The 13221-nt window shown below is 35.1% G+C and overlaps 1 protein-coding gene across 9 annotated transcripts in view; it reads right to left on the bottom strand.

Moving 5' to 3' along the window:
* LOC306867672 (unconventional myosin-IXb-like) overlaps positions 1 to 13221 on the bottom strand; it is a 51862-nt gene that overhangs the window by 26095 nt on the left and 12546 nt on the right. For all 9 annotated transcript variants that reach the window (XM_079413476.1, XM_079413482.1, XM_079413475.1 and 6 more), the window contains exon 3: positions 1373 to 1467. In XM_079413476.1, coding sequence (XP_079269602.1) covers positions 1373 to 1467 — 95 coding nt within the window. The remainder of the gene's footprint in view (positions 1 to 1372; positions 1468 to 13221) is intronic.

The raw sequence follows: 13221 nt of genomic DNA, 5'->3' as shown, positions 1-13221 counted from the left end.
TGATGGTCTGGGGCTGTTTTGCTGCTTCAGGACCTGGAAGACTTGCTGTGATAAATGGACCATGAATTCAGCTGTCTACCAAAAAATCCTGAAGGACAAAGGCCATCTGTTCGTGACCTCAAGCTGAAGCGAACTTCTGCAGCAGGACAATGATCCAAAACACACCAGCAAATCCACCTCTGAATGGCTGAAGAAAAACAAAATGAAGACTTTGGAGTGGCCTAGTCAAAGTCCTGACCTGAATCCTATTGAGATGCTGTGGCATGACCTTAAAAAGGCGGTTCATGCTCGAAAACCCTCCAATGTGGCTGAATTACAACAATTCTGCCAAGATGAGTGGGCCAAAATTCCTCCACAGCGCTGTAACAGACTCGTTGCAAGTTATGGCAAACGCTTGATTGCAGTTGTTGCTGCTAAGGGTGGCCCAACCAGTTATTAGGTTTAGGGGGCAAGCACTTTTTCACACAGGGCCATGTGGGTTTGGATTTTGTTTTCCCTTCATAATAAAAAACTTAATTCAAAAACTGCATGTTGTGTTTACTTGTGTTATCTTTGATTAATATTTAAATTAGTTTGATGATCTGAAACATTAAAGTGTGACATGCAAAAAAATTTAAAATCAGGAAGGGGGCCAACACTTTCTCACACCACTATTATATATATATATATATATATATATATATATATACACGCATACACACACACACACGCACACACTTTATGTATTCATTTTATTTTTATATGAAATTGATGTTTCTTTTAGATTTGTTTTATATGCATTTATTAAATTGATTTATTCAGAAATTACATTTATTCACATGTTAACACTTCTTTATTCATTACATTTATTTACATATAACATTTATGAACTACGCATTGTAATTTTTTATGCAAAATATATATTTTAATAATGTATATTTAAATAATAGAAGCATTCATACTTTACGGAAGTAATTACTTATGCCGCTTTAAATCAAGCATTTTTAAGAAATATATTCATTTATATATTATGTTAATGTATTTATATGTATTTATATATTAAAATGTACTCGATCGATTCGCTCAAACCTCAAGTAAACATTAAACCTCTGTGAATGGAAAGAAGCCAAGAAGGGCGACTACAAGCAGATAAAAACAGAAAACCGGATAGAAGGCGGTTCAGATGACATGTGAAATTTGCCCAGAACGAACAATAAACCACAGAAAATGATCTCAGATAAGAGGCAGCAGAGGAAGTGTGTCGATGTGGAGGAGGAAGCGGCTGGTGTGATGTCAGACAGCAGGGTGTGTGTGTGTGAGAGAGAGAGAGAGAGAGAGAGAGAGAGAGAGAGAGAGAGAGAGAGAGAGAGAGAGAGAGAGAGCAGACACTCACCCGCGCACTACGCCACTCTCCAGGTAATTGACCTGGATGAACTTCCCGAATCGGCTGGAGTTGTTGTTGTGGGCCGTCTTTGCGTTGCCAAACGCCTGCGAGAGAAAAAAAATGAACAGGATGTATGACTTTGTAAAATTAGATATTGTAAAAAGATTTTTTAAAGCAAGTACATTGTTTGTTTGTTTTTTTTTTTTGGGGGGGGGGGGGGGGGGGGGGGTTATCTAGACAAATAATCTTTGCATTTTGCAAAAAGAAAAATCTATAAATTTATTTATTGGTTTAAAATTGTGCACTTAATCCAAAACATAAAAAAAAAAATACTATTAATAATTAAAGCGTTATTAATAATATTATAATATTACCATGATGTATAATAATTTAATTTAATAATAAATTGTTATTATTATAACCATCATTTAATTATCACCATCAATTATTCATAATATTATTGTAGTTAACATGTGGCAAAATAATTTTAATAATTTTCTTCATAATAATCATAATTAATTACATCAATAATAATAATAAATTGTTATTGTATTATTATTATTGTAATAATCACTTAATTATCAAATATTAATATTATTGTAAATGTGGCATAATAATAATTATTATAATAATTGTCAATATTATTATTATTATTATTATTATTAACAACATGGCATTACTACAGCTACAATATTTTTTAGAATCATAATAATAATAATGATAATAATAATAATAAGTTATTGTATTATTATTATTATTATAATTAACGTGGCGTTACAACAACTACAATATTTTTATAATCTTCATAATCATAGTAATTGATTATTACAATCATTTATTAGTAATAATAGAAACAAAAAATAGCTAAACAATAACAGAAACAAAAATATAACAATAAACTATTTAATTCAAAATAAATGTAACATTAATATTTATTATCATTATTGTTCTGTAAGTAATTATCTTTATTACTAATTATTAGCAACAAAAACAAAAATTAAATTAACAACAGCGAGAAAATAATAAAGTACTCAATTGAAAATCTGATAAATATGTTTCATTATTCTTTCTGTAAATATCCATATAAATAAATATCTTATTACTAATTATTAATCATAAAAATAGAATAAACAGAAAACAAATAGAATAAAAATAACAGTAACAATGATAAACTGATTCAAAACATAATACAAATATTTTTATTAAAACATTATTGTGATTATTATAAACATTGTTTTGATAACTCTTAATTAATCAAATGAAACATGATAATTAAACAACAAACTAATTAAAATGCAAATAATAATTATATTACTAATTATTAAAACATTATTTAATTTTTATATATTTTTTTATTATTTAATTTTATTTTATTCATTTTAATTGTTTTAATTAATGGATAAATAAACTTAAACAAAACAAAACCAAAAATCAGAAACCTCATATATTTAAAAAATGTATAAAGATGATTGAAGAGACAAACAGAAACCTTCTATCATAAATCACATTCAAGCAGATTCAGATGCAAATAACAGCAGGCGCTCCTCGTCCGAGTACAATAAAACAAACACTGCTCTGTATTTGAGTGAATCTGCCTGAACGTGTGGGATTATAGTTTTACGCTGTGACTTGTGAAGAGCAGTTTGATGTTATCGCTGCAAAACCGCACAATCATCTCCTTCTCCATCGGTTCACACCTCCAGCGAGGGGCGGCCAATCTGTGCTGGAACTGGTGTGTTTTATAGCCGAGGGCGAATGCCAGCCTCTGGCCCCGGCCCTCAATGCGGCGCAGTGTTCGCCGGACTCGGCCACAAAAGCCCTGCCGTGGGGAAAGTGGCTCTGCATGCTAAAGAGGGGGCTTTGTGCCAGACAGCAGTGGAAAAATGGCCCGTTCCAGACGGGCCAGGGGGAAGGGCTCTAACCTAATTAAGATTCCCCGCGCTCAACCTTTGACCCGCTTCCAAAGCACACGGCTAAATATTGGGGAAAGCTGGAGCAGATACTGTAACCAATCAGAACTGCTGAGCTTAAAGAGACAATTTGGTCACTATTGACTTCATGACGTTACAGACCATGTTGTCTGTGTTCACTGAGTAAATGAAAATCTATGAAAATGTTTTTAAGAAATGAATAAACAAACAAATAAATAAACAAACATAAATTGTCTACAGAAAAAAAGTCATTTATTTTTGTTCCCATAATTTTCCAAGTAAAAAATAACTATATAAAAATTTATTAACTACAAAAAAAAAAAAAAAGGAATAATAAATAATAATAATAATAATAAAAAAAGGAAGACAAAATTATAAATGATCAACTATTTTAAAGTCAAATATTTATTAGTAAAACATTATTATTATTATTATCATCATCAATAATATTACTATTATACAAAAAGTAATAATAATAATAAACAATACTAATAACAATAATTATTATTATTATTATTATTATTATTATTATTATATAACTAACTTTTTTATATCCATCTTTAACCTTAATATAAAATAAAGAACAAATAACTAAATAAAAATAAAACTAAGTAAAATAAAAGCATAAATAGAAAGACAAAATATCAGTAAGTAAATCAGTAACTAAATAAAAATCAGTAAACAAACTAAATAATTGAATTAAATAATTATTAAATAAAAAAAAAAAAACGTAATAAGTAAATAATGAAGAAATAAAAATTTAACTAAAAATAAATCAAACAAAAATAATGAATAATGATTCAATAATAGGTAAATAATGAATCAAGTAAAAAAAGAAAAAGTACATAAAAATAATGAAATAAAACAAATAAACAGAATAAATAATGACAAAAAAAACAATAAAAAAAAGTAAAAAACAATAACAAAAAAAAAAAAACATTTTTTTTTTAATTAAAATATTTATTTTCCAAGGCAAACTAAATGAAGCATTTCACTAAAATGTACCTTTTTTATATTGACTTAAATAGATTCTGGGACTGAACTTGTGGAAACATTCAGTAAAAATGAGATTCATACAAATCTTTTTTAAAGTCAGTCAGAAACGCTGTTTTGCTTTGAAACGAGCGGTTAACGATCGCTGGATAAACAACGCAGCAGTTTCACTCATGCACTCAGAACTCGAGACGACAATTCAGACTCAAACCTGTCTTCAGAGACTCCTGCTGATTGGTCGCGGGACTCGAGTCCCGGTATGAGGAAACTCCACGCGACCGCAGAGGCCAGCAGGACGATTTCTCTGTCCTTTTCTCTGAATTAGCAGCATCAAAATACCTCAGGTTTAATATAATTTAATTTATATATATCTGTCTGTCTATCTATCTATCTATCTCTATACACACACACTTAGTAACTTTGAATAAATTATTTATATTACATATACACAAAGTATGTTATATTTACAAGTATTTACATACTAATAAATTATTATTAATATAATAACTTCTCATTATTGATTCATTCATAAATTATTCATTTATAATTAAATAACAAATTAGATCTTTAATATAATTATTAAATTTATATCAATAATTAAATATAAAACACACAATTTTCAAAAATTATTTATATTACATATAAATGCAATGTTTATAAAGATTTAAATAATATATTATAATTTATAATATTTATAAATAATATAAATTAAAATAATATATATAAATGTATACAATAATTTCCACTTAAATTAAATATAGTAAAATAAAAATAAATAACCAAATGATGTGTTACTTTATATGTATGTGTATAATTTGATTATATATTATATACACTCACCTAAAGGATTATTAGGAACACCATACTAATACTGTGTTTGACCCCCTTTCGCCTTCAGAATTGCCTTAATTCTACGTGGCATTGATTCAACAAGGTGCTGAAAGCATTCTTTAGAAATGTTGGCCCATATTGATAGGATAGCATCTTGCAGTTGATGGAGATTTGTGGGATGCACATCCAGGGCACGAAGCTCCCGTTCCACCACATCCCAAAGATGCTCTATTGGGTTGAGATCTGGTGACTGTGGGGGCCATTTTAGTACAGTGAACTCATTGTCATGTTCAAGAAACCAATTTGAAATGATTCGAGCTTTGTGACATGGTGCATTATCCTGCTGGAAGTAGCCATCAGAGGATGGGTACATGGTGGTCATAAAGGGATGGACATGGTCAGAAACAATGCTCAGGTAGGCCGTGGCATTTAAACGATGCCCAATTGGCACTAATCGGCCTAAAGTGTGCCAAGAAAACATCCCCCACACCATTACACCACCACCACCAGCCTGCACAGTGGTAACAAGGCATGATGGATCCATGTTCTCATTCTGTTTACGCCAAATTCTGACTCTACCATCTGAATGTCTCAACAGAAATCGAGACTCATCAGACCAGGCAACATTTTTCCAGTCTTCAACCGTCCAATTTTGGTGAGCTCGTGCAAATTGTAGCCTCTTTTTCCTATTTGTAGTGGAGATGAGTGGTACCCGGTGGGGTCTTCTGCTGTTGTAGCCCATCCGCCTCAAGGTTGTGCGTGTTGTGGTTTCACAAATGCTTTGCTGCATACCTCGGTTGTAACGAGTGGTTATTTCAGTCAAAGTTGCTCTTCTATCAGCTTGAATCAGTCGGCCCATTCTCCTCTGACCTCTGGCATCAACAAGGCATTTTCGCCCACAGGACTGCCGCATACTGGATGTTTTTCCCTTTTCACACCATTCTTTGTAAACCCTAGAAATGGTTGTGCGTGAAAATCCCAGTAACTGAGCAGATTGTGAAATACTCAGACCAGCCCGTCTGGCACCAACAACCATGCCACGCTCAAAATTGCTTAAATCCCCTTTCTTTCCCATTCTGACATTCAGTTTGGAGTTCAGGAGATTGTCTTGACCAGGACCACACCCCTAAATGCATTGAAGCAACTGCCATGTGATTGGTTGATTAGATAATTGCATTAATGAGAAATTGAACAGGTGTTCCTAATAATCCTTTAGGTGAGTGTATATACAATATTCAAAAGTACTAATGTACATATATTTATATAAATAATATAAAATCATTGTATTACATATATACACAAACTATGTGTGTGAGTGTGTGTGCATTTAAATATATATAAAAAAATATTAAATTATTGCTAAGGCATCATACAATAATGTACATATGTACTAATGTATATATAATAAAAAAATAAATATTTAATTTAGATCACAAAAGAACATTGTATATCCAAACACACAATGTAAGACTACTCTTTATATACACACACACACTGGTGCCTGAACCGCACGTTCACCCATCTGGTGAAATCCAAGCCATCCATACAATGCATCTGGAATCAACAAAGGCCCTATTCTCAAAGCCATTTTATTAAAAGGCCAGTAGAATCCTCTTACTCACAAATAACACTATGAGATTCTCACATGACTGTTAAATATAGCTGCTTCTCCTTTTATTCACGGCCTTGGAGCGATCGAGCACAAACATCAGGCCAAGACAATCTGGCCATCTCAAGTGAGCTGCGTGACTTCATTCATTTTCCGAGTCTTCAGCATGAACACAAAAGGAAGACTCAGTTGCGTTGCGATATCGGGTTAGCTGGTGACAGCACTAATCGAGACTACTGACACAATAGCATGTCAACAAACATCCTTCAAGCAGAACGAGGTGACAATTCATTAGCTCATGACAACAGTTTGCACATTATCTAAAAAAAAGTGTGTGGAAAATATCCCTAACTTAGGGCCCTATGATCTCTGTGATGCGGAAAACGTGGATGGAATCGCAGAATCCAGTCATAAAAACAGAATTTACTGTATAACGCGGAAGTCACAGAATTTGCCCAATTTTTGGATGGATAAATCAAAAATAATTTAGTACACTTAATCATAAAGTTGCACGTATCTGTAAGAATGAGTCTGCCGCCGCAATATACGAGTACATAAACGATCTCTAGAACTGCTCCGAGAGTCACTTCGGGAGCATTTTAGCATTTCTTTTGAGTAAAACTATCGTCATATCGCTACAGAATGCTAAAGATCTCCACTGCAACCCGTCAAATTAAAAGTTCGGTTTAACTTGAAGAAACTGTGACAGAAATATATTACTTAATGTAACGGTAGTACTAATTAGGGGTGCGCCGATCCGATATTCAGGATCGGTATAGCTTCTATACTGCCATTTTTTGCTGGATCAGTGGATCGGTCAGACGAGACCGATCCAAATTCGATATTCTGCATAGCTACTGTGTTATTGTTAAGCCCCAAACACATTATAAAACACCATAAAGTTTTCGTGCACTATATTTCAAGTGTTCTGAAGCCGGGTACATAGTTTACTGTGAGGTACAGATGAATATTTAAGTTCATGTAAACACTTCTCTCCGCTGCAGCTGTATTTCATCCTCCATTCAGCATCAAACTGCGTGCCGCGTTCGGTTATTAGAGTCAAGACGATAAAACTTTCTCCACTGTTCCTACTATACTTGATCTGTAAATAAAGTTTAATGGTTTAAAGGATTTTATCTAGCTAGAGTCTCATGCTGTTTCTAAATCGTGTTACTTTCTACCGGGTGTCTGTTAGATCACAACACTGTTGTAGAGAACACTATGAATGGTTCTTCATGAGCACAGTAACTGAAATTTAAAACGGTTCAAAGAAAAGGCTCAAACTGCCGCACAGATTTAATACACTATGCATTAATATCTCTTTCCTTTGAACTTCTCTATGTGGACTCCGGAGCCAGTGTTGCCAGATTGGATGGACGATTTCCAGCCCAAAAGCTCACAAAAACCCGCCCAAAACTTTAACTGTCAAAATAATGTGATCGAATGTAAATCGAGGTTGATAAGAGCCACTCCTTATGAGTCAAAACTGTCATTGTGTATGATAATCTGCCAATAACAAACTTTAACAACAATAATGCTCTTACTTTCGTGTCGCTCTATAATTTCACACAGAACTAAGTCTTTTGTGAAGTTCATATTGAACATATAGAATTATGCACAGTCAAAACTAACAAGTCCAGCATATTTAAAAGATATACCAATCTGGACCATTTAAAAGATAAAAGACAGGATAGTATAAATAAATTGATTAAATAATTTAACTGTGCTCTGATTTCAGAGTTGCAGTGATATAGCCTTCATGTCATCTCCCTCAACAGCTGTAATTCACGTTTTGAGAGTTAAAACACCACTCTTTGCCATCAAACTTATATATAGGCATAATGGTCACTTACAGTTATACATTCAAAATCAGATCTGTTATCGCGCTAAAAACCTGTCGCTCATGAATCATCACGTTTGTCTGCTGACCCCTAGTGATTGGCTAAAAGTGCGTCCGCTACGTCAACATCAGCACCAGTCGTCTTTGCAGTGTGCGTGTGTGTTTAGTAACATTGTGATTAGGGATATATACTACGTTGTGATTAGGGATATCCGATCCGCAGAAAATATAAAATATAATTTAAAAGAAATGTCTTAATTTTATAGTATATATTTATATAAAAATGTATTTGCTTGTTTTTTACAACAATACAAAGAGCAATGTGTACCATTTTACCAGATTTAGTCCTACACTTATTCATTTTATTTGTAAATAAAAATGTTTCACTAGGTTTTATAAAATTGTGCACCCATGATTTTTCTAGAGCAGCTTCTGCTGCTGAATTATCCACTAACCTAGTTTATAATAGTATTTTTGTCAGATTATGATTATTTTTTTCCATTTGCTATTTTTCATTAAAATGAAGTTATCTATATGTAGTAGATTGTTTAACACACAAAAGAGTGACAATCAGGTCAACACAGAAGTATAGAAATTCTACATCTATTTAAAAAAAAAAAACTGCGCTGGTATGGGATTGGAACAGTATCGGCAGATACTCAGGATCGGATCGGTTCTGAAGAAATGGTATCGTTGCATGACTGATGCATGCAGTAGGCTATATATGCACACTTGGGCTTGTTTGTTAACCAATTAGCCTATACAATGCATATGTTATAAAACCGCCAAACTGACCAAAAACCAGCCCAAATTTTGTCCACCTGCACAATCAAATTCAAAACTGCCCAATCTGGCAACACTGTCTTCAAGTGCATCATTCTGTGCACGGGACGCGCATAAGTGCTTTGTGCCGCTCTGTATTGGAGCCTTTACAGTTTAAAGGCCTGTGAACGCATTCAGCTCTTTAAATTAACAAAGTTTGCTGGAAACTAGAGACGATCGAGGTTATTAGGTCTCCAATGCAACTAATGACAGAATGGACTCAAGATATTTCATTGTAGACTTTTCCAAATGTCGACATCCCACGTCTCTCATTACAGCCATCCCACCAAAAATAGCTCAGACCGTCTCAGGAGCCAAAGTCCACCACACAAGACTAACACAAAGCCAAGAGATAAACAATGGCCACGAAACAGCCATTACGGCTTCCTGAGGAACAATCAGCTGACTCTGAAACCGCAGTGAGCAGACCGGCCAATGGGGAGAGAAGGCTCTACAGCTACCACTTCCTGTTGCAAAAAAAAACTGCTTCCTGTTGAAGTGATCAGCCAGAAGGAAGTTCCTGTCTGCGGGCAGCAGAAGCATTACTTCAGAGGACTCGCATTCATGTATAAATATGAGCCCTACGTGCGATCGAAAGCCGCATTGCTGCACAGAAACATCTGTAAACAGAAAGCAAAGATGTTTGCAGAGCCATTTGAGAGCTCAATGCCATTTGCAGAGTCTCCTAACTCTCCTGTTATCTGATACTCAATAACGTAATCCATAAAAGCCATTTGGATCTGGAAGAAAAGCTCATTTTTGGCTTGGAGTCCAAAAGGTTTTTCTGTAGGGCACTTTACCACATTAATAGGTCAAATAGTACAGTTTACTCGCCCTTGAATATGCTTGTTCTGGTGTTTAGAATGCATGCATTGACGTGAAGGCCAAATATGCATTCAAACAAAGCAGTACGGTTGTAGGAGGGGGATTACGAAAGAGTAACTCTGGTAAAAAGGCGCCCGAAACCGGTCTGACGTGTTGGTCGATGACAACAGGTGCCAAACATCTCTGTTTACATCATGCAAGTTGAAACGGAGACAATAACATGCAGCTTTAAAAAGGATTGTAAAATTACAGTTTACACTGAGTCACAGTCCATGCATTTGGTTTTAATAGAGTTTAAGACAAAACTATTTGCTGCTGGCCCTGGGTGAGGTGCCTCGGTAGGTGACAATTAAAACCAGTGAACTATATCACAGTTGGAAGTTTGGTAGAAGAACCAGGGACTAAGGTTGCAAAGTGGCAGACATTTTCCACAAAAATTCAGCAAACATTCCAGAAACTTTTTGGAAAGTTTCCAGTAGGGATGCACCGAAATAAATTCTGTCGAAACCGAACAAAATGAAACACTGGGCCGAAGGGCGAATACCGAACACGTTTTTTTTTTTTTTCATTTTTGAGACTACTTCTTGAATCAGGCATGTGATGGAAACTTTGAACAGCAAATCAGCATATTAGAATTAGGATTTCTGAAAGGCCCTGTGACACTAAAGACTGGACTAATGCTGCTAAAAATTCAACTTTGATCACAGCAATTACATATATATTCACATACAAAACAGGTTATTTCACAATACAGAATACATGCAATTTGTGCACACATTACAAAAATAACTTTGTGTACTTTATTTAGTAAGTGTTTAAGGCCATTTTGCAATTTCAATCATCATACAGTACCCAGCAACAACCACCCTTCCTCTTCTCAAAGACATGCGATGCAGTACTAAACAGTATCTCGCTGTCGGTCTTTCTCTGACACTTTTAATGCTTCCACACAGCCAACATGTTTGCTGCATTATAAAGAGTGTGTGCCTCGAGTCACTATACACTGGTTGCTATTTGATCGTGTCACCAAAAATGTCATTGTTCGGTACAAAAGTCTTTTCGCTTAACTTTTTTTTTTTTCATTTTCAGTCAAATAATTTAGGTTGCCAAACATTCGGTGCATCCCTAGTTAGAAATGGCACATCAGCTGATGTATCCGTCAAATAGTCAAGCAGTCAAAAGAATCACTATTCCGACACGTGGAAAGCTGGACAAGAAGGAACTCTGCATTGACTCACATATGGAAACATTTCTCTCTAATACAATGCAGAGGATAATCAAAAGGAATATTGTGTCCTTTCTTAAAAATCAGCACCAATTGAAAGTCTTGGAAGATGGATGAGACAAATCAACTACATGAGACCATAAAAGGAAGAGAAACCTCAGGGAGATCTGACTCCTATCATTGAAAACGTCTGGATTGAGGCTTGTTCTGGTCGCATTGTTCAATTTACCAGTTTCACAGGCTGCTTCTCACCACAAGTGCAGAGACGTGGGGAATATTTTGTAATGAAGCCTAAAGACGCGTCTGCCAAAGGACAATGACTGTGCTGACTGCGGAGAAATGACTTCTAGTTTTCAGAAACCACAAACACTGGGGCGAGCGTCAACACAAAACCCGACATCTTTCATCTCTTTCGGGACTTGCTACACAAGCAAACTTTATTCTAATAAAGGGGGCTGAGATAAGAAATGACACCAAAGGATTTCTAATGACATCATGTGTACAGGAAACCTCTGAAGTACTGAGAAGAGATGCGAATCTCAGAAGCAGAGTGGGTTGGTTTTGTCTGACTGATAACTTCAAAAACAGCACTTGTATGCAAGAGTAAAATCTTGAGAAGAATGACTTTATAAGAATCTTTAGATGCTAACCTCAAGCTGTGAAAATATCGCAACATCAACCCTAACCGTTCTCCAAATCGAGTCTCGAAAGTTAGTTTTTCCCAGCACGAGGGTTACCACTACCATAAACCGCCGTCAGATAAGAGTTGGGGAAGAGTTTCTGCTGATATTTTGCAAAATAACAGAATGTGCCTGAACAGGTTTATGGGACCGAGCTATAATTTTAAAGCAAGAGACATAAAACAACAAGAACTGCATGAGACACGACCCCCTGAGGAAGGTCTCCAGTTGTAGGTTAGCCAGTACTACAACATTAGCTATGCAAGCACAACAAATTGTGACCCCGGGTTTCAAGCACAGGCTTGTGGGAAAGCAAATAACTGATCTAAAGAGCAACAGTTTACAGTGAAGATCTGTGGGTAAGCTGTCATTATGGTTGTTACGAAGCATTGTTCAAAGTAGAGAGCTCTTCCAGACCCTACAATTCCAACCAAAGAGCTATTTTGTAGACGCAAGCCTCCAAGGATTTGAAGAAACGAATGCATAATGCTCAAATAAAGACACTACACAATCACCCAATCAAATGTAGGGTTTTTATATAACATGACTATTTTTTGGGGTTGACACCTGCAAACCGCAGACCTATCAACGGACTTCCTTTATCTTAACCATTTCAATAACTACAACAAAACCTGTGAAAGGTTTTAAAACTCTAGAGACTTGAGCTTAGAATCTGTACAGCATGAAATATCAGAGCAATTTGGCATTATGAGAAACAGTTGTCAACTAACCCATATAGCAGTAAGTCCTTCAACAAATGCACTGATTCTGAACTCAATTATTCTAGGCTTGCCTTGTGAATGTTTAAAGCAGAGTGTTTTTCCAGACCCTGCAATTCCAACCAAAAAAACCCATCTGTAGAAGTCTCCAAGGGATCGAAGTCATACACAAAACTAATGCATAATTCTCAAAATACTGCGCAGACATCCATCATTGCCAATCAAATTGTAGGGTTCTTACAAATCATTACCATTTTTTGGGGTAGACAAAGTCTACAGTTGATAACTGTGAACCGCAAACCCATCAGTTAACTTCCTTTACCCTCACCCTTTCTATACACTAAAACAAAGCATCTCAAAGGTTTCAAAACTCTAGAGACTCA

Source organism: Barbus barbus, assembly GCF_936440315.1.
Source record: "Barbus barbus genome assembly, chromosome: 49".
NCBI classification, from domain to species: Eukaryota; Metazoa; Chordata; class Actinopteri; order Cypriniformes; family Cyprinidae; genus Barbus; species Barbus barbus.
The sequence above is the reverse complement of the archived record's forward strand: the minus strand, read 5'-3'. Positions and strand labels throughout refer to the sequence as shown.